Consider the following 21,493-nt stretch of genomic DNA (forward strand, 5'->3'; position numbering starts at 1 on the left):
AATCACCAAAGACTGGTTAGTTGGGCCCAGTAATCCTGGAGAGGACAAACTTGAAGGCAAGGACAGCTTAACCCCCGACACAGCTAGGCATGGAAGAGAGATGATGGTCAGGGGCTTGAGTTTTTCTCAGTCACCAAAGCCACGTGGCCAGTGGAACAGGGCCCTGCGACCTCTATTTCTCTTCCAAAGGCTAAACATCGGAGGCTTTTCACTACTTAAAAAGCTTGATAGAAAAATTGATGCAAACTTCAAAAAGGAAACAGAACACCCCTAGGTACAACACTGTCCCGATGACAGTCCAAAGCCTTCGGTGTCCAAGAATCCTTTTTTGGTTTTTGTTGTATTGTTTCCTTCCGGACAGAGCCAACTCATAGCGGAAGCTCCCCAGTCCTTGCTTTTTCTTCTAAACAGACTCACCCTTTCTGAGTTGCTGTTTGAACGAAGACTTTACTGAAGCAGGATTGTCACCAAGGTCCGCGCTGGAGTGAGAGTCTTTAGCTGCTGCCTGTTTCTTAACTTGCCCCTTTCTTCTCCCATTCCTAGAGCACCATTCAAATACCACCACCCACCCCACCCCAAAAAACAAAGTTAGTCTCCATAGCAACCTTTATACACATAGGGAAAAAAAGTCCCAAATACTTTAGGCACAGATGCAGTTGGGGATCGAGAGGTCAAGAGTGCTTCTAACCCTGTGTGTTGGTGCCTGCATGGAGCACCCATTAAGAGATGTTGAGCTCTCACATACAGAGAATGCTGCTGGGGATTCGGGTGTCTGGCAGGGGAGGCTCACGGGGATTCGTATGGTGCCTCCAGCGCTAGGCGGGCCGGGAACAACACTCAGCGTCTGCCCCAAAGGCAGCTCCTGGCATGTTCCTTATTGTACAACTGAGTTAAGGACTAATAACACTTCCTGTGCAGCCCTCAGGGAGAGAAACAGCCACAGGATCCAGCCCCTTGTTGGCGCCTTTTGCCACCAGCTGGTTGGGTGACTTTGGACAAACCACATCACCGGTCTGAATCTGTTCCTTTGGTTTTCATAGTTGAAGTCCTTTTTGAAGTCTCTGCCTCTTTTCTTTCTTCCTTCCTTTCTTTCTTTCTTTCTTTCTTTCTTTCTTTCTTTCTTTCTTTCTTTCTTTCTTTCTTTCTTTCTTTCTTTTTTTTTTTTGTACTTTGAAAACTAATCTGTCCCTGAGCCGCAGCTACCCCCGCATAATCTGATTGTGAATGTGGGCAGGATAAGGACCTATGTATCCTCGGGCTCAGTGGTAAGAACACTCCAGTCAAGGGCAATCATTATTGGTTCTGACTCTTCAGGGCCAAAGACACTGTCCCAGGACTGGCACCAAAAGCCACAAAGTGCCACTTGCATTCACAGAGGGGTCCTGGTTCCGCTGGGCCCGAGGGAAGCCAGGAGTGGCGCTTACCTTGGCTTTCTGGAGGACGGTCCCTTTGCCCGTGACCATGACCGAGAGGGGCCTGCTTTTGAGTGCGGTTGCGGAGTTGACCGGGGTGCAGTCTGGGGCAGAAGTGGGGGCGGCAGCTTTGGGCTGTGGTTACAGGAGGAGAGCGAGGGTTGGGCGGAGGGGAGGGAAACACAGCCGCATCCCCCAGCCCTGTCCCCGTGGCCCTGCGGGCAGCTCCACGGGGCCGGCACTCACGCGGGGGCTCGTGTCCAGGTGGGTGGTATCCACGGTGGTGCCCAGGGTCACGGGCCCGGCCTCGGCCTTCCTCAGGCCCTCCTTCACCTCCACGATGTGGAGCTCCAGGTCCACACGTCTGCTCTCCTCGACCCGGCACTCCTCCTCAATCTCCTTCAGCTTTTGCTCCAAGCTGGCCAGGACGCCCCTGTCTGGAGAAAGAATTAAGCCACTGCAGATAAAAGCCTTTCAGCCAAGGCCTGGGGGCCTCACTGTGGAGAGGCAGGCTTTTTACAAACCTGGCTAGAGAGGAGCCCAGGTCCAGGTGGACCACAGGCCTGGCTCTGCCCCTTGGCTGGATGGGCCTGTCTGTGCTCAGGGAGCGCCTCACAGCCCAAATCTGGTGTTATCATTCTGCAAAGGCTGGGGAGGTCCCAGGGAAGAGCGCCCTGCCTTCACAGGAAGGCACGATTCCGAGGCCCAAGTCTTTTCTGGTGGGTTCTGGGAGGCCCTTGATTGTTCTAATATCTGTTACTGTTCCAGCAACCCAGAAGCATCAGAGCAGAGGCCCTTGGGAGTGGCTGGACTGCTCTGATCGCCCCACACAGCTCCCTCCAAGCCTCGAACTGGGACCTTCGAGCCCTGTTTCTCACACCCCAGGGTTTAAGAAGTGACAGTGGGCCCCAGGAGTCCATCGCCAGGGGGAGGCACGACACCATGCGTCTTCTAGAGTCAAGCACATCAGAAAACCTCCTGCTGACTCCAAGCTTTATGGCGACAGTTATCCATCAGCCCCAGCCAGAGGACAGGCAGCAAGGGGGCCCATTGTTGCAAAAAGAATCATAGAGAAAAAGGAAGTTGAGGACATCTGTTAATGATGTTTTTTGGTGCTAGGATAGGTAATAGACACAGTTCATATTTAGTGGTCAGTATCAGTACTTGAAGAGGCTGTGTGGTATCTGATCTACAGGACTCATTTGCCAAGGGAATAAACCGTACAGTCCCTCTTCACCCACGTAGGCTATCAGTGTTGGAGAAAGGGTGGGAACCTCTGGCCCCGTCCTCACACCCCAGCCCAGCACCTTCCGGGGTTTTCAAGGACTGTCACAGATGAGTCTCTGGTCACCTTCAGCAGCTCATGTTCCCACACTCTAGTCTCAGCTGGGCAAAAAAGGAAGCCCAGCCACTGTCTCCTCACCGCTTGCAGCAGCAGTGTCCAAGGACACTAGGCCCTCCACACCAGAGGACACCCACGTATAGCAACAAGGCTGGTCAGTGCTTGCCTAGGGCTGGGTTTGTGGGAAGTGGGGAGCGACTGGTAAAGGGTACAGGCTTTCTTTGGGGTCTAAACATTGATAGTGAAGATGACTGCACAATTCTGATTATACTAAAATCACGGACTCCTACACTTTAAATGGTTCTATTGCATGAGGACCGTATTGCAATAAAGCAGCTATTAAAACATGGGTGACTCTGTACCACCTCCCCCACCAGACTTCCTTCACCAGGAACCAGCTACATTTATCCCTAAACCTGCTACACCAGTTGAGCTTCCCAGGAACCAGCTACATTTATCCCTAAACCTGCTACACCAGTTGTGCCTCAGTACAACCCTGCAATTTATTAAATGAACACAAAGCTACTGGAACAAAATCCAAGCCCAGTGTTTTGGAAAAGTTCTACAAGAGATGTGTTGCAAGAAGCAGCTGTCAAATGACAGGATGATTTGGAAGAACACCTCAGGTTTCTTTGCACAGGTCTTAAACCTCCGTTCACTTTAAAGGGGATGGAGCTGGGAATGAAGGAGGACCCTCTTCAGGTATGGCTGATGTGAGCCGGTTGCCATAGGATGCCAGTCAGCTGACCCGGACCATAGACCAAGGCCATGGCATGACATTAATAGGTGGGCCCAGGAATGTACTCAGTTTTTAACTAAAAAACATCTTAGGCCTAAATTGTTAAAAGACGCCGCTTTTGCCTAGCCTAGCTACCTGCTGGTCCTGCTGACATGGGCCAGGGGGCTCTCTGTGCAGGTATCAGCCTTTCTGACAGAGTCAGAGGGGCTAGGCCAAGGTGGTGGGGCTTGGGCCCGGGGTCTGGAGGCCAGAGACAGATCTAGGTCCTCGCCCCACAAAGCGCGTATGTCCCTGAGCAGGGGGCCTGCCCTCGCCCCCTCCCTGCCCCCACCACCGGAGGTCACTCACCAGTACATCTTAGCAGGGTCTCCTTCAGCTCCCGCTTCTCTTTTCGGAGCTGAGCCAGATGTCCCCGGATCTCCTCCTTCTTCTTCTCCAGTCTCTCCTTCTCCTCTGTGTACCGTTTCACCTCGGCCTCTGTCCGATTCTTGCCCAGTTTGATCTCTGCAGACCCAGGGAGAGGAATACCCAAGTCAGCTGCACTGGATCATGAGGGCTGTCCCCAACGACCCACTCCGAGGCTCAGAACCCAGGGCTGGGCCAGGAAATCAGAGCTGGATGCCAGGATAGGCCAGTCCAGCCCATACTTTCTTCACTGTGTAACCGTGGGTAAGTCCCTTCACCTCTCTGAACCTCTATTTCCTCATATGAAAGGGAGGGACTTCACTTCTCCAAGCCATGTCCGAAACATTAAGCTCTGATCTAGCATAGGCACCTGCGCTGGGCACCCGTGGCCTGTCCTTCACGAGTGGGCTGGTGCCCATGGGGACGAGAGCCACGGTGTCGGGGCAGTTTTGAGGGAAGGAAATCCTCTGCTGCTCAGTCTGGAGCTTGATGGTGGTGGTTCTTTGGCTCGGCTCCTCGGGCTCCCAGCTCTCTGGTGGTCTCTATATGGGGAGAAAGCACAGAACTTGGACAGCTGGATCCTGGGGGTGGGGACTGGCTCCCCGCTGAGGGACTGGCCTGTACCTGCTGCTCGGGGTTCTCCGGCTGCTCCTCTGGGGCAGGACCTGGGCCTGGGTCTGCAGGGGGGCCCTCGTCGTCAAGGAGTGGCGCCTGGCCCTGTGCTCCGCTGGGGCTGTGCAGGAAGGACTTGACCGGCGTGAGGTCCAGGTACACGCGGTCGGGCTCCTTCTCACTAGGGGCGGCCAGGGCAGGGGCGGCTTCTTCCTCAGGTTCTGCCTGTAAGAGAAAGAGAGAGAGGTGACATTTACCGTTATGCCCGCTCCTTTGGCTGTGGATGGGCTCCAGCCCTGCCTCAGATCTCAGATCTGTCCCCACCCCTGCTGGGGCCTCCCTCCTTCCTTCCGGAGCTCCCAGGCCCCAGTCCTGGCTGTGACACGTAAGAGGTAGAAGATCCAGAAAGTGAGATCCAACTTCCATGACCTTTATTTACTTGTCTACACAGAGAAAAACTGCAGTGTCTTCCTGTGGGGTGGGCAGGACTGAAATCATCTGTGAAGCCACAGCACAGCACGGCTCAATGCCCAAACCAGGGGCCTTCTATGGGTAGGATCGTCCCACCCAGCCATCAATGTGAACCTCAAGACCCAACCCTGTCGCCCCTCCCGGTCCCTGCACCACACTCACACCCCAGCACTGACCAGGGCAGCCAACCAGCTGCTTTACCTGGACAGCTCCCCGGGCAGGTCAGCGGCACAGCCTGTGCACAGAAGATGGGCCTGCTGCACCTCGGGGTCTGCGGGCCACTCGGGGCCTGCTCAGTGCAAAGCAGACTGACCAGCTCTGGATGCAAATGTGCAGGACCGGACAGTCCCGGGCCACCGCCCACGGAGTCCTTACCACTGGCGGCGGCTCCGACATCTCCACGTCGTCGTACAGCTCCTCCTGGCAGTCCTGGCTGGGCAGGCCGTCGATGTAAGTGTTGGGCTCGGAGAACTTCCTCTGCATCAGTCTAGGAGACACAGAGGCAGTGAGCACCTGCCTCCAGGTGTCTCGGACATCTTCTCCCTTTTCTCCTGAGCCTTCTTCCTAGTGTTCCGGAGTCCTGATTCCCCTCCATGAGCATCCTGTGGCCGCCTCTCCCTTGGCGCCTCCCTTTCCAGATCCCCTTCCATGGTGGCCACAGATCCCGGCTCATTTACTCTTCACGGTACACCTGAGTAGCTCTGGCCAGACAAACCCATTTTGTACAGAGTGGGTTCTGTGTCAGTGGCTCAGCTGGCTTCCTCTAGTCCTGGCTCTAACACTTCTTCTGTAGCTCATATTTGCCCATCTGCAGGGTAGAGTGGCACCCCTGCTCAGGGAGGGGCCCTGGAGGCAGCGATGCATTGGTGGGTAAAGGGAAGGCCAGGAAAGTGCCCGCGCTGCGCTAGGGAGGTGGAAAGTTGGAAAGTGTCACCCAGAGCTGCAGCTGCCCTGGGCCTGGCTCAGCTCCAAGCTTGTGGCTGTGGCTTCTTGAGGGCTGCCCCTTGGCCTCAGACTTTGCATCTTCCTGCTGCTGGACAGAGCAGGGCTGCACCCCAAGCTCTAAGTGGCCGACCTGCTTGGGCTAGGCTCAGGGTCTTAAAAGCTGGGCTGGGAATGGGAGCGTGCACACAGAGGGTCCTGTCATACTTACAGGAGGGAGGTTTTGGCTGCGCTCACGATACAGGAAACTCTGTCTGCATCTACGTAGTCATAGGTGAACTCTTCCGGGTCTGTCTTGGAGCCGGACTCGGAGAGCAGGAGGCCCAGCCAGTGGCCCATCTCCTCGGAAGACTTGGCCTGGAAGCAGGCCGGGAGAGGCCAGTGGGAGCCCGGCCAGCATGTGCTGCCGTGTCCATCCTCCCGCTGCTCGATCCCAGCTGTCATCACCCGAGACAGCCTGTCCCGGGCTCTCTCACCATCAATGGCATATCCCACCCCAGCCCCGGGGCCTCCAAATAGCATTTCCCACCAGGGACATCTTGATGCTACTTCAGGGACACCCTGCATACTAGTTCCAAGTTTCTCAAATGACTCACACACATGTCCTTCTAGAAGGGGACCAACTACTATTAGCTATCACATGGTAATAGCTATCAACGGCTCTTAACTTATCACTGGTTAATAGTTATTACAATCAAAATGCTAAACTGAAATTAAATGTGTTAAGTGCTTAAATTAAATCCTAGCTATTAAAAGTTGCCTGTATTGTAGGTTGCCACTTCTATTTCAGGAAGAATCACCTGTCGGTTTACATTTCTAATCCAGTCTAATCTAAGACTGCCTAGTTCCTTGCTAAGAAATGACAGTCAAATTCATTTTTGTTTGTCTTCAGTAAAGTCAAGGTGTCTTAGGGTTAAGGAGGTCTGCTTAGTTATCAACAAAATTCCAGTATATGTGATACTTGTGTTTTTCTAGGGTAGAATGCATTTTAATCAAATGCATACATTGGCTATCTCTATTAAAATGCCAACACTGTTTCTTGCCCTTATGTGAGAAAAGGCCTGGGATTCCTATAAATGCTACACGTTTACTTTTGTGGGGAAACCAGTTCTCCAGTGGCCTCATACCTTTACCGCCATCACTGCTACTTTCTCTTTAAATCCAAGGGGCTGTGGCAGGATGAATTTGACCTCCTGTTGATTTCCTTTATCCACTTATTTTCAACTGAATTTCTTAGTCCTGATTTCCTTCCTTCCTTCCTTCCTTCCTTCCTTCCTTCCTTCCTTCCTTCCTTCCTTCCTCTTACTTCTTTTTTTGTAGTGCTGGGGATGGAACTCAGGGGCATTCTACCTCGAGCCACACCCCCAGTCCAATTTTTTAATTATTTTGAAACAGGGTCTCACTAAGTTGCAGAGAGCCTCACTAAGTAGCTGAGGCTGGCCACGAACTGCAATCCTCCTGTCTCAGCCTGCTAAGTACTGGGATTACAAGCGTGTTCCACCACACCTGGCTAAATCCTGATTTTCATGGGCGTCCCCTAGGCTGGAGGAAGCATCTTAACATCCAAATCTGAGCATCCCACCTCCTTTGAGACCCTCCAGGGTTCCACTGCCCCTAGGATACCTAGTAGCCCTGACTACTCCCAACTTTATGCCAACCACCATCAAATATTCATAGCAGCCTCCTGCTCTTTTCTAGCAACTAGAACTAAGCGAGTAACTGGGAAATTAGCCAAATGTCATCACATCCTCAAACTAGAATATAATGTGTATGAGGACAGGGAACCCCTCTCTCTCTCTCTCTCTCTCTCCCTACACACACACACACACACACACACACACACACACACACACACACACACACATTATGGTTCTGAGTAGATAATTTGCCTAAATACAAGCTTGTTTGGGGGAAGTGGGTGTGATGTGGCCTTTTAGCCACCAGAGAGCAGTATCAGAGCAAAATTTGGAGGAAGTTCCTGGGATAAAGGACTAAGGGAGCCTGGAGTTCACAGGGCAGAGTTCTGCTTCTGTGTGCAGAGACCATGGGCTCCGCCTATGGGGCCGTGGCAAGGCATTATGTCACCTCTTATTTTTGTAAATGTCACATCAAACAGGGTGGGGAGTGGGAGAAATACTTGTGTCACAGAGTGAATCCTGCCCTCCAGATAAGCTCTGATTATCGTCATTTTTATGTACCGGGCCTCCAGGCTCTCTGGGCGGGAGACACACAAACTAAACTGCACCCATGTGAGTCTCAGAAGCCTTTCTGGCAGCACCGGGAGTTATAAATACTCCGACTGCCTTAAGTACAGGAAGTAGCTCATAGCCTCACTCCCATAACACAACCACCCTAAGGTCAGAACAGGAATGGACAATTTTTTTTAAAAATGCAAATAATCACAGGCAAAAGAGGTAAAAATAACAGGAGGCAGCCGAGCGTGGTGGCGCACGCTTGTAATCCCAGCCTTTGGGAGGCTGAGACAGGAGGATCACAAGTTCGCGGCCAGCCTCAGCTACTTAGTGAGGTCTTTTGCAACTCAGTGAGACCCTGTTTCAAAATAAAAAATAAAAAAATAGGGCTGGGGGTATAGCTCAGAGGTAGACTGCCTCTGGGTTCCACCCCTAGTACTCCAATAAAATAACATAAAAATAAATAATAAATAATAGAAGGCTATGAGGCTACACTGATTCTCCCTGGGTAGGATTAGGACACCCAAGACTCCCCCAGCCGCCAGCGGTCAGTGACCACGGTACCTCGAGCTTGGCCAGCTCCTCCCCGCCGTGGAGGATGCGGAAGGAGTAGAGGTGGTCGGGGCTGGGGTCCGGGATCACCTCGCAGCCCAGCAGGCTGAGGGGCTGCTGGGCCACCTTGCTCCGGTTCCGGTCCTGGTAGAAGTGCAGGTGACTGTCCTTCACGCAGCACCAGCGGGATTTCCAGTGGCTGTTCACCAGCACGTTCAGGTAACCTGCGGGAGGAGATGCAGGTGCGGGGGGCTGAGGCTGCAGAGGGGACACACCTGCGGGAGGGGACACGCCTGAAGGGGGACCAGGCCAGCCAGGGTGTCTAGGGCTGGCACCGGCTCTGGGTCCCGTGAGTCTCCTCAGGCCTCTGTTTTCCGATGTCTCATGCCTTTCTGATTGCGTGAAAGCTGCGAGTCTCAGTCCAGGTTTTCCTTCCTATTTATGAGTAGCTGGTCCCTTCGAAGGTGGGCAGCACCCCAGCAACCCTCTCACGCCTCCAGTCATCCAGGCCACCAAGGTCCCCTGGGCGGGAAGCTCCCTGCCCGAGGCCCCTGGATACAGGTGCAGTCTGGCTGCTTCTGCAGCTGTAGCACCGTCAGCGGCCCTGCCAGCCTGCCCATCCCCGGGCTGTTCAGCAGGCCCCAGCTGGGCTCCTCTTCCCAGAAACCACTGCCTGCAGCCTGCCCTGGGTCCCCTTCTCCTTGCTCTGCCTTTTGTTAGAACACCTGGATCCTGGTATGATGAACTCTGCCTCCACGTTGGCCTCCCCACTGGACACATGCTTCCTAAGGGCAGGAGCTGCACCTTGTCCTAAGGTCCTGGTCCTCTACACCAGGGTCCCCACATCCTCTAAGGCACACAGCAGATGCAGGCACCAGCACCAGCATGCTGTCCTTTCTTGTTCTCAAATGGCCACAAGTGTCACACTCAGCATCCTAAGGAGAGGACAAGCCTTTTCTCACATGAGCTGATGCCACCTGCCACAGTCAGCCTTGTCCCTAGGATGACAAAGATGAGCAGAACCCAGTGCCAGGACCATGTGTATGCAGCAGGTTGATTTCTGCGCACCATCCTATCACATGCGGGTTGAACTCTCCGCCTCACCCTCTCACATGCACTGGCTGACAGGCCCCGTCCCTGCTACAGCTGCTCTGAAGCTTAGCCAGCAGAGCCCCCAGTGGGTGATAGTACATGGACCTTCCTGCCCTGCGTAGCGCTGGACACGGGGGATCACGAGGGGTCACATTAGCATCATGTCACTGTAGCAAGTGACGGAACCAGAGACCACAGCCTGAAACTCTGGCCCATCCAAGCAGAGAGGCCACCCTGACTATCACCACCCTCTGGACTAAAAGAAATTTGGGTCAAGAGAGAAGTGATAACTTAGTTCTAAGCACCCAAGCCCTGGGAAGGAGAGCAACTGTGTCCTTTTAGGGTTGTTCTCAGGGGATGGGAGGCTTGGCTGCAGAGAAGATTTCCAGTAATAACTCAGCCGTATCTCCCAGAAGTGACGCATTGTGACCAGGCTCCCGGGTCACGCATCCTGCCTCCCAAGGCTGCAGGGACAGGGGGAATGGGGCTGCTACTCAGCACCCCAGCAGAGAAGCAGGAGGTCCTAAACGGGACCACTCTCCAGCACCCTGCCAGAGAAGAAGGAGGTCCCAAAGCTAAGTCTCTGTGGGCTACCTTCCCATGCCAACCTGCCAGCCTTGAGCAACAGGAAAAGAGCCCAGGGATGGGACATGGTCCCATAAAGAAGAGGAAAAGGCCCAAAGGCAGGCAGCGATGGCCTCCAGGCCCAAGGGAGGGCAGTAGCCCAGCCTGGAAAACAAGATACCTCACACCAGGCAAGGCCATCTCTCCTCCTGTTCTCCATTTCCTCACGTATGACAGAGTGCAGTGGAGACTACCTCTAACAACCTACTAGCACCCACCCACGTGTCCTCTGACCCAGGCACACGGGTTTCTTGTTTCCCCCTTGCTGGCCCACCAAGTCAAGTCCGAGCAGAGAGCGAGAAAGGTTCTTCCTGCTCCTGAATCCAGACACCCATGAAAATGACCCAGTGTACATAAGGGACAAAGCCCTGTCTCTCTGGGGCTGAGGCTTTCAGGACCATGCTCTGCATCTGCCTGAGTCACTGTCTCACACCTGTCATACCCCACAGTGCAGACCACAGGAGCATCCTTTTTTTTTTTTTTTTTTGTGGTACTAGGGGTGGAACCCAGAGGCTTTCTACCTCTGGGCTATACTCCAAGACCTATTTTTTTATATTTTATTTGGAAACAGGGTCTCACTAAGTTACTGAGAGCCTTACTAAGTAGCTGAGGCTGGTTTCGAACCTGTGCGATCCTCCTGTCTCAGCCTCCCAAGCGCGGGGATTACAAGTGTGCGCCACCACACCCGGCTGTGACCATCTTTTTTTAAGACACCCACTGGTCACCCCTCACCTTCACAGAAGACCTGACTTCACGGCAAGACCTGAGTCTGGTTAGGGGTAAAGTAACTTCCCACAGTGGAAAGAAACAGAAGCCTGGGGACTGCACATCCCCTCTCCCTCCAGATATCTGGGCTCGCCTTCCTAGAGACAGACCCCAGCCCAGGCTCCCGGAGGCGACTACGATTCTTACTGGATGTCTCTAGGGACCTCTCCGAGGGCTCCAGCGAGGTGGATTTCTTCCTGCCCAGGCTCATTAAGTTACTCAGTTTGAGGCCGGCAGATGATTTCTTCTTGACTGTAAGAAAGAGAAAGAGGACCATCAACGCTGCACGCAGCCCACCCGTGTGCAAACTCAGCCCTGCCGAACCCCATCCCCCTGCTGACACATGCACGCACACACAATCTGCTCCCCCAGGCAAGGATCCGCAGGCCAGAATCTGCTGTCCCAAAGTCACCTGCTCGAGGGGGTACACAGACTTCGCCTAAGAACAGGTAGACACTCGAGAGTCTTTATGGGCTGTGTGGCTCAAAGGGATTTGAAATAGAGCTGGCAAACAAGAGACAGAGGAAACCTCTGTCCCCAGCCTTTCCTGAAACTTGGCTTCAGCTTGGCCACCTCCCCTTTTCCCCAGGACCTCTCAGCTCTAGTTATTTTCAAATCATTCGTAAGCTGGAGGCCATGTTAGAATTAGCTGCTAAAGCCCATTAGTGCTGAGCCAAGCAGCCAAGCCTCTCACCCACCGGGGAGCAGGTCACCCTCCCGCCCCGACCCCAGGCCGAGCCACCGCTCCGTTACCGTCTTTGGTCTCTGGGACCTCGGGGTGGCCATCTGTGGAGCTCCCATATTCCAAAGGTGACAGGTACTTCTCCACTATATCTGGCTGCTGCCAAAAGAAGAGATGAATGGGGGCCACTGGCTGGGGACGATCACATAGGGAACAATTTATGAGAAAATAGATGAATCCTGAGCGTAGACCAGAGGTCACAAGACAAACCCAGTGGGGGGTTTTCCCCTCCCGACAAGAATCCCAGGGACTGGCCAGACGCTGGGGAGCTTCTCTGGGGACGCTCGGAGCACCTGCCTCCACCCTCCTTCCTGAGCTCCCCGCTCCCCTGAGCGCCTTCCCTGACTTCAGGCCCCACCCATCCTCCATTGCAAGTTCTCCAAATGGCTGTTCAACCAAAAGGGTCAATGGCCCCATAGTGGGGAAAGAGTAGCTGAGGATGCTGAAGGCTGTTGAGCTGGGAACCACCCACATGGGTGTGTGTGTGTGTGTGTGTGTGTGTGTGTGTGTGTGTGTGTTTTACGGAGGAATGGAATAAGGAATGGGTTGAAAGTCTCCCTTTATTGCTGAGGCTCAAACCTGCAATCCTCTTGTCTCAGCTTCCCAACTACTGGGATTACAGGTATGCGCCCTCATGCCCAGCCGGGGTAAATCTTTTGAGACCTGATCATCCTAGCAACGTGCGGGCTTCAGGGAAGACCCGGTTCATCAGCACGGTATTATTTTTCCTTTCTTTTTTTTATTTTTTATTTTTTGGTGGTACTGGGGTTCCTGGAAGTCCTTCTACTTCCGGGCTACACTCCCAGACCTATTTTATATTTTTGAAACAGGGTCTCTTACGCCAGCGCGGCTGGCTTCGAACCTGCGCGATCCTCCTGTTTCTGCCTCCCAAGCGCGGGGATTACAAGCGTGCGCCACCATGCCTGGCTATCAGCACGGTATTAAACATGGTCGAGCATTCTAAAGCCAGAGCGGTCAGCGCCTGCCTGAAAGGAGCTGTCTTAACCTCGCTCTGTACATGGGTCAGAGAGGGATAATATCCCCGTGTGCATTCGTGGGGCTGGTGGGGACCGGGGATGACCTCTAGGAAAGTGTAGCTGCTGTTGGCCAGACATGAAGCTCTCAGAAGCTTCCATCAAGCTTCTAGAAAACCACCTGCTCCAAGTGGCTGGAAAGCAAGCTGATACCCTGGGGCGGCGGATCCTGGCCAGGGAAGGGCAGAGAGGGCTCTCCATTCACACTGGGTGGGAAGGAACTCAAATTCATTCCAACCTTTGTTTCCCTCTCAGTGGCCAAGGAATGAGTGAGACCATGAAAACAGCTCCTCCAGGCACTGTGAGGCTATGGCGCTTCTCTAAGAGGCTGCGCCCCCACCCCAGAGAAGAGAGGGCCTTTCTCCTGCCCAAGCCCTCCCCGAGCCCTATCGCTTTCCTCTCTGCTGGGGTGGAAATGAGACCTGGTGCCCTTTGGCAGCTCTGTGCATGCCCAGCATTGGGGCTACCTACCTGCAGATCTGTAGGGATGTGGTGCACGACCCCTCACCCCAACTTCTTCAACCTGACCCTTAAGCCTAAAACTCTCTGCAGAAGAGCTCTGGAGCCCTCTGGGGAGACCAGCATTGAGACAGCCGGAAGAGACACATAAAATAAACCTCCCGGCTTAAGAATGTAGGGCAGAGTGACTTTTGCTCCAATAACACTTCCCTCTCCTCAAGCAAGAAAATATTTTAGATCTGTATCCATTTAGTTCAGTTTCCTGCCAAGCCAAAGTCGCTGCTCTTATCCAAGCATTGCATGTTTCTTATTAATTGGGCTGAAATACAAAAAAACAAAGCTCCCAATTTTACACTTTACATTTTTACAGAGAAAAGATGACAGACTGGGCCCTTCTCCAGCGGGGCGGGGCCTTACTTTCTGACAGTTCAGGCGCTGGGCATCTGGGGTGTACTGGTTTCCCTCGGACGCGCCTTCCGAAGGCAGGCCGCTTACCTCCTGGATAACCTGCGGCAAGAGGAGGGCTATCAGCCATGGCCAGGGTCCCCGAGATGCCCTTCCTGCCTGCACACACAAGTGGGGGCCCCAAGATCGGGGACAGCAAGTGGGTGGAGGTGAGAGAGAAGACCCGCAACTGCCAAGGAGCAGAGAAGCACCTCTCCCCCGGCCCCCGTGGTCTGGGTGTACAGAAGGGCAGGCAGCGGAGGGGAAGCGGGGTGCTCAGGCCCTTCCTGCTGGACCCCGCAGGTTCCAGGCGGGCGAGGGGGCTCTTGCATCAAAGCCCAAAGACAGACAGAGCCGCAGTCAGCTCCATGAGCTCCTTCCTGCTGCCATTCCGAACAGGGGCGTGGACCTGCCATGGGGACGACCAATAGTGGCATTTGATGGAAGGTCCCTGGCATCTAGGGGCCACACGCCTACTACGGAGTCTCCACGTCACTTGGGAGCAGGCCTGCCGCTTGCCTGGATCTGACTATGGGCTCTCTGGACTTGCTGGCTACTGTGCGCCCCACCCTCCCCAGGGAAGGAGCCTTTTAACTGCACCCAGAGCCTGGGCTGGGATACACAAAGGGGGTCAGAGGTGGCTCTGACTTCACAGGACAGCAATGCGCAGCATCCTTCTGACCAGGGGCCACTTCGGGGATTCCCAGAGGGGAACAGTCAGGCGTGTGCACACACACACACACACACACACACACACACACACGCACACATGCACATACATACACACACGCACACACACACACACACACTGCCCATCCAGAAGCCGTTTGGAGAATTAGCGAGAGCAATTCCAAGGACTCTCCTTTTTTCAGTCTCTCCCTGAGCAGTTTGTGGAAATGGGTTTAAAATCAGAAGAGCCAATGAACAAAAGGAAGAGTGGCCGTGGGGGGCTACAGGCTCTTTTCCCCGACAGACCGCCTCCAGTTAGGGGCTTCGGTCCACGAGGACTATCCAGTGTGCTGGGAAGAGGGCAGCTGCTGGAGTGAGTGGACTAGCTGCGTGAGCGTGGTCCTGAGCCCCGGCGGTGGCCTCTAAGAGACGGGTCGACTTCATGTGAAGCTGGGAGACCTGTGTGTCAAGCACCGGCGCAGGGCAGGCTGGTTTATCCCTGTCCCTGCTGGGCCTGAACGTGCCATGATAGGATTATGCAGACTCGGGGGACAGAGGTCCAGGGAAGGGGGCAGGTGCCAAGTAGGCAGGCGGAGCTGTCCCGTGCACCACAAGAGGGGCTTCCCACAGTCAGACTCACATGGCCAAGCCCACCTCTGCCCTCTCCATGCAGGCTAGACACAGGCAGGCTGTGCCTTCTGAAAGCCCCCTTGTCTTTGAAGCCACCAAGAGGGATTGTGGGGGCTGGAGGTCTTAGGAGAGAGTGTGGGAGCCTGGGGAGAGAGGCTGGGGGCCAGGGGAGCAGAGGTGGGCTTGAGCAGTCACAAGAACAGCGCTGGGAACTGGGCACTAGAGCAGGAGTGTGTGTGTGTGTGTGTGTGTGTGTGTGTGTGTGTGTGTGTGTGTTAGCACATACCCATAAATGTGTGTGCACATGCAGTCCACGTGTGTGTGTGTGTGTGTGTGTGTGTGTGTGTGTGTGTGTGTGTGTGTACATCATGATGGGGAAGGAGAGGAAAGGCTGGTTTAGGCCATAAGGGAGCCCTGGACAAGACAAGTTTGAAATTGAACCTGCAGCTCCAGACCAGCCCCTCGGACTCTCTGGGCCTCCGTGGTCCTATCCCTGCTAGCTGGGTTTCACACACCTGGCATACATTAGGAACCTGGGTGCTGAGCACTTTGCTACATTAAGGAACCAACCCCAAGTCACTTAGCAGAAAACAGGTGAAGCCAGAGCCCTCACTCTCAAACACTGAGTTCAGCCTTTCAGAGCCAACAGACTCTCAGGAACCCAATAGCCACAAAGCTGTTATGCACAGCCCTTCCTTTCTATGTGGGTGTCTTTAACCACCTGAAAATCTTGCAGTAATGCTTGGGGTGCCTGCCAGCTCTCCTAGAAGCTTGGTTTGGGCATAAATCTCAAAACATTTAGTGGTTTCTCCAAACATTTAGTGGTTGCACGTGCAAGCACATACACACACACACACACACACACACACACACACACACACACACACACACACACACAGCTCACCTGCTTCAAATCTAGGGTACCCAACACTTGGGCGGGGCAGTGCCCGGAGGGGGCAGGCACCATTTTTGGTCAGGCTTTAGTAAGATGTCCGGGCCTGCTTCTGGCAGGCTCGCCACGGTGGTTACCTTCAGCCAGGGTGGTGGGTGGGGTGGATACAAAGCCAGGAACACGTCAATATGGCCACAACACTGGATGGGCCGCAGGAAGAAGGCCGAGGGTGGCTCTGGCCCTCCCTGACCTCACAGGGGCCCTGTGGGTCGAGACCTCTCTGGAACTATGGGCTCCTTTTAGGGAGGAATCTTTTACTTTGGGGACTGGTCAAGCTCATCTTTAATGTGGGGCAAGCAAACCTTTCCCCCGTGGCTCAGCACTGGGCATTTGTGGTGGCAGAAAACCCAAGACTGTGGTCAGACAGTCTGCAATCCAGCATTGCAACTTAGGTGACCTTGCCAGGTGACCTTGATCTGTCACCTCTGCTCTCTGAGCCTGCATCTCCACTCCTCTATATGGCAACATCCACATGGCTCAGCCGCCACCGCCAAGATTAGGTTTGCTAGAAGTCCATAGCCCATGGTGAATATGTCACAGATGCAGCGACATATGTTATTTACTGAGGAAGCCAGTGAGGTTCACAGGAGACAAAAAGACCAGTGAGATCCACCAGCGCCACAGCTTCTAGGAGGGATTCAGAGAGAGCTGGAGCTGCAGCAGAACGCTGCGTCTATTTCCACCTGGACACAGGAAGCCCTGGACATGCAAAGGACCACAGGCCCTCCGGCCTGGACTGCACCCTCCATCCCTCCAGGGAAAGCCAGGGCTCGAGTGAGCCCTGCTCGTGGCTGCGGCCGGCGCCCTCACCCGGAGCCACTGTTCGGCCTGGTCCTTGCTCTGCAGGCCCAGCACGATGACGTCAGCGTTCATCGGTACGATCTTCAGCTTGTGCTCCTTCCGCCGCACCTGCTTCCCCTTGTGGACGACGCTGCTGCCCAGCAGGTTCACGTCCAGCTGGGGGCTGTGGTCCTTGGAGGATTTGTAGCACTGCAAGAGAGAAGAGGGTACTTTGCCAGAGGTCCTGATGGGGCTGTTCAAGAGGATCACCTGAGATAACGTTTCCTCGTCCTGACTGGAGAAGAAAAGATGTTTATAATAATGCCATGGCACCTTACGTCAGGACATAAAATTATTTTTAAATTTTAAGACAGGGTCTCACTGTGTTGTGTAGGTAAGCCTTGAGCTCCTGGACCCAAGCATCCTCCTCCCTCAGCTTCCTGATTAGCTGAGCCTCCAGGTGAGAGGTTACCCTGCCCATCTCAAAACTGAATTTTAATATAAAATAAGACAATGAGACTGTTGCTAGAGGAAGATCTCTGGTTTCTTTGTGGGCCTTGTCTAACAACGAGTAATTTAAAGTATCATAGCTGCTTAGATTGGGCTTACAATTCTCATGCCACTCAGACCAGAGCAGTAGCCAGAACTGAGGCTGGGGGCTGGGCTGGGACCACTGGTTAGAATGTGACAAGGACAGAAAGATGCATCGCTCTCAAAATAAGGTGCATGGGATAAAATAGAGTTGGGCAGGTGGTGGTCACCACAGCCTCCTTTGAGAATCTGATTAAAAAAACAAAACAAAACTAGCAGATCTTTCCAGTTTGGGAAAAGCACATCCATCCACACAAAGTTCTGCATATAATTTCAGGTGAGGTTAACATCTCTGAATAGCAAAAGACTTGAAGGCCCTGGGAGCAGCCCAGGACCTTCGTGAGCACCCCATCCTCTCCCACTGTCCCCCAAGGACGGAGGCGGGAACTGACCAGCAGCCTGGTGTCCCTGATCACACAGAGTTGCTTGGCCCACTGGCCCAGCCACTTCTTGCGCCACAGGAAGGCGCAGATACGGGCGTCGCGCATCAGCTCGATGCTGGCCTCCGGGGACGGCCACTGGTACGTCGCTGCCTTGCCCTTGTTCTCCTCTTCGTCGTAGGACTCGTATGAGCTGCTCACGGCCTCTCCATCCTCTGCAAGGAAGACCCACTGGGTCAGGGCCCCGCCAGGCAGGCCGTCTCCCCAACAAGGTAGAGCACCCGCCCACCCGGTTCCCTCAAAAGAGCCCCATGGCTGCCAACCCAAGACCAGGGCCAGCTTCCCACCCCAACTCCTTTCCAGAAGCGTCTCAGATATTGCCTCGGGCCACAAAACACAAGTTAACTTTTATATCGATTAAAAAGGATGTCTCTCCCTGTCCATCCTCAACCCAGGAGCAACTGCGTGCTCCCAGGAGCTCGGCTTGACATGCTGGCCTTAAGTCAGGACCTCAGTTTCCTCAAATGAAGGATGAAGCCCATGTGCAGGATGCTTCTGGCTTCCTCTGGGCCTGACACTCTGTTATGCTTAAGGGTCAAGAGGAAGGGGTCCCCAGGGAGCTCCAGCCATGCTTTGCAGGCCTCTGGCAGCCACTGGCCAGGAACTGGTTCTGCCCCAGGTCAGGGAAAGGGTCTGTGGCTCCTCTGAGCAAGAGTGAAAGGCCACATAAACCACACACAGAAGGAAACGGCATTCTGGGGAGGCGGCGCTTCCACCGCAAAGCGCCCCATCCTGATCACATGCGTTTTAAACAAATCCACACTTACCCTTGCGACTCTACTCTCCTTCCCTCCCTGCTGAACATCCCTGACCACACTGAGCTCCTCTGTGACCTCGCTCCTACCTTATACCCTTCCTCTGCGTCCAGTGACGGCCACTCCTCGCACTCCTGTAGTGCGGACAGAGTCGACAAAGTCGCCACAGCAAAGCTGCACACGATTCCAGGAACCCTCTGCCCGCCTCGGCTTCGGTTCCTGCCCCCCACTGCCCTCAGGACTGGGTCCCTTCTCCAGGCCTCACTGTGTATTTAAGGCCAACATAAATCAACCAACCATCCATCTGTCCATTCGTCTACCCGTCCATCCATCCATCCATCCATCCATCCATCCATCCATCCACCATCCAGCCTTGAAATTCAGGGCATGGAAAAAAGACAACCCCAGGGTCTCCAGTCCAACCCCTGGCCCAGCACAGAAATCCCATGGGTTGTAACCTTGATGACTTGTCTGAATTCCCCGCGGACGGGGAGTCCACTACCTCCTGCTCACTGGGCACTCCACTCAGGAGTGGACTCAACACCTGCGTCCACATGACCTCAACACAGCAGGCCTGGCTCTGTCCCTAAGTCAGGCTAAATGACATTTCTCTCCATCTGTCCAGCGACACCCTCAGGTAAGGGAGAGGGTCCACTGGGCTCCTAAGTCTTTCCAGGAGGATCCAGAAGCCCCTGTCCTGTCTGATAGCTAGCTGGGTTCCTACAAACTAAGAAAGCAGAAATTCATTTGAATTAGAATATAGGAAAACAGATTGGGGCCACTGCACTAGTTATTCTTGCTATGGGGCCAATGAAAATATAGTTTGTTTTAATATTTCTAAAAATAACTCTTTAAAAATTTTAATACCAGTTTTCTTAAAAAGCAGTGTGGTAGCACTCTTCTTTCTAGATTGATAAAAGAAACCGCACGATTTAAAATTTTATATCTATTAAATAAGCCAAAACGGAAAAATCACAAAATTACCCAGTGGGGGTCCCTAAACTCTTATATTGCTGGTGGCAACATAAATTCACAGAGCCTCTCAGGAAGCAATCTGGCAGACTGTTGTTCAAGAGCTGTAAAAACACCTATACTTTATACTCTTTGATACAACAGTCCCAGGCCTCAGAGTTTATCCCAGGAAATGAGCTTTTTTAAACAGAGGAGGAGGGGCTGGGTTGTAGCTCAGTGGTAGAGCATTTGTCTAACATATAACAAGACCCTGGGTTCAATCCCAGCATCAAAATAAATAAACAAAAATTAAAGAGTAGAAGGAAGAATGTTACATACATAGGTATTTTCATTTGAGTGCTAACTAGCAGTTGTCGACAAAAGGAGACTAGCTATAAGAAGTATGATTTCTCCCACTTAGGAGCATTCATGTGACCAAAATCAATTAAAAGTTTGAAAGCTAGTCTGCAACTCAGTAAGCACACTAAGATACAATTAAAGGGCAGAGCGCACAATTGGAATTATATATGCCAACGGACCATTTCTCTAAGGCAGCTAAAGGACCTAAAGCAGTCGATTTGATGGGAAGGTGGAATCAAGCTAATTTAAACAATGTCCTCTCATTGTCAATATTGTATTACCTGTACAAAAAGTGAAATAAAAAGAATGATATAATCTCATTGAAATTTTTCCATCAGGAACAAAAATTAATGGAGGAAGGCTACAGGGCTTAGTGTGAAGAAGTTGGGTGAACCCCTAGATTGTGCCTTTGAGGTGGTCCCGCGTGTTTCACGGAGAATTCTGACACCAGCCCGTCCTCTTCCAGGGAATGTCCTCTTTATGGGAAGCTAACTGAGAGGTGTCAGCCAATCACAGTAGCTGGCAGCTTGGAGAAAATCTAGGGCAAATATATTAACAATTTCATTTATCCCTAAGAGGAATCAGAGCGCACCATCAATACAGCATTTTCCTAACACAGATTCTTGGTTTCCAGGAGTACAGAGGAAGCAGGAAAAAAAAAAAAAAGGCAGAAGGTTCCGATAGTTCCATCAAAATGACAACCAGCCGTTTCCTGCATAAAGTCTTCAGGAACCAAGGGTAGAATCTCCATGCAGGCTCCGAGCCTCTTATCCATGCAGTACCCATGCAGGGGAACGGGGAAAGGGCAGCGCCCCCTGGGGCATGCACCCGTCTCTGAGAGCCAGGCAGCAGGCAAGGAATCACTGGCATTCCAGCTCTAAGAACAAGCAAGTACCCAAGGTGATTGTGGCGTAAATGACTCCTTCCGGCACCTGCACCCATCTGGGGAGTCCAGCGGGGAGACATCTACCAGAATGGCCTGCGCGATGTCCAGAGGCACCAAGGCAAGAAGAGAAAGAGACAAGATGAAGAGAGGGACACACCCAGGGCCAGAGACCCGGATGTGGCAACACTCTGCCCTCCAGAGGTTAGTGGTTGCCCCTCTGAGGTGTGAGCTTGTCAGAGGAGGCCACAGGATGGCCAAGGACATCATTTCCTGGTCCTCATCCCATCCAGAGGGGACCATGGAACTACCAGTGAATGAGGGCAGAGCGATGTGCGTCAGCACTGGCTGGCACTTTTAGGGAAGATAGGGGTTCTCTGTTCTTTCTTTCCAGAAGATTCTATAGCCCTAGAGGGTGACCAAGACAAATAGGGAAGGATCCTGGATCCCTAAAACTACATGGGACTAGAACTACTCCATGGAGTGCTCTGTGAGTGTGAAGCAGATTTGTATCATCACTATAAACAGACACTGGGGAGATATTTGTTATAGCAGCAGACATTCCCTCAGCCTGAGACATCATGACTGCAGAACCTCATGTCTTGGGCAAGCAGAGAGACCTGTGTCTCCAGCACAGACCATCATGATACTCCTG

General features: G+C 53.2%; 1 protein-coding gene across 2 annotated transcripts in view; it reads right to left on the bottom strand.

Moving 5' to 3' along the window:
* Positions 1–512: 512 nt before the first annotated feature.
* AFAP1L2 (actin filament associated protein 1 like 2) overlaps positions 513–21,493 on the bottom strand; it is a gene marked incomplete at both ends in the record, with an annotated part of 104,783 nt that continues 83,802 nt past the window's right edge. Inside the window, 15 exons of one of the 2 annotated variants that reach the window (XM_080695213.1) lie at positions 513–539; positions 1,425–1,547; positions 1,659–1,849; positions 3,842–3,997; positions 4,269–4,440; positions 4,523–4,735; positions 5,357–5,468; positions 6,135–6,280; positions 8,680–8,891; positions 11,296–11,400; positions 11,902–11,986; positions 13,801–13,890; positions 16,889–17,068; positions 17,842–18,044; positions 20,851–20,934. In XM_080695213.1, the coding sequence (XP_080551339.1) occupies positions 513–539; positions 1,425–1,547; positions 1,659–1,849; positions 3,842–3,997; positions 4,269–4,440; positions 4,523–4,735; positions 5,357–5,468; positions 6,135–6,280; positions 8,680–8,891; positions 11,296–11,400; positions 11,902–11,986; positions 13,801–13,890; positions 16,889–17,068; positions 17,842–18,044; positions 20,851–20,934 (2,099 nt within the window). The remainder of the gene's footprint in view (positions 540–1,424; positions 1,548–1,658; positions 1,850–3,841; positions 3,998–4,268; positions 4,441–4,522; positions 4,736–5,356; positions 5,469–6,134; positions 6,281–8,679; positions 8,892–11,295; positions 11,401–11,901; positions 11,987–13,800; positions 13,891–16,888; positions 17,069–17,841; positions 18,045–20,850; positions 20,935–21,493) is intronic. The other variant, XM_080695214.1, reaches the window with a different exon arrangement.

This window comes from Muscardinus avellanarius (assembly GCF_963383645.1).
Source record: "Muscardinus avellanarius genome assembly, chromosome: 4".
Taxonomy (NCBI): Eukaryota; Metazoa; Chordata; class Mammalia; order Rodentia; family Gliridae; genus Muscardinus; species Muscardinus avellanarius.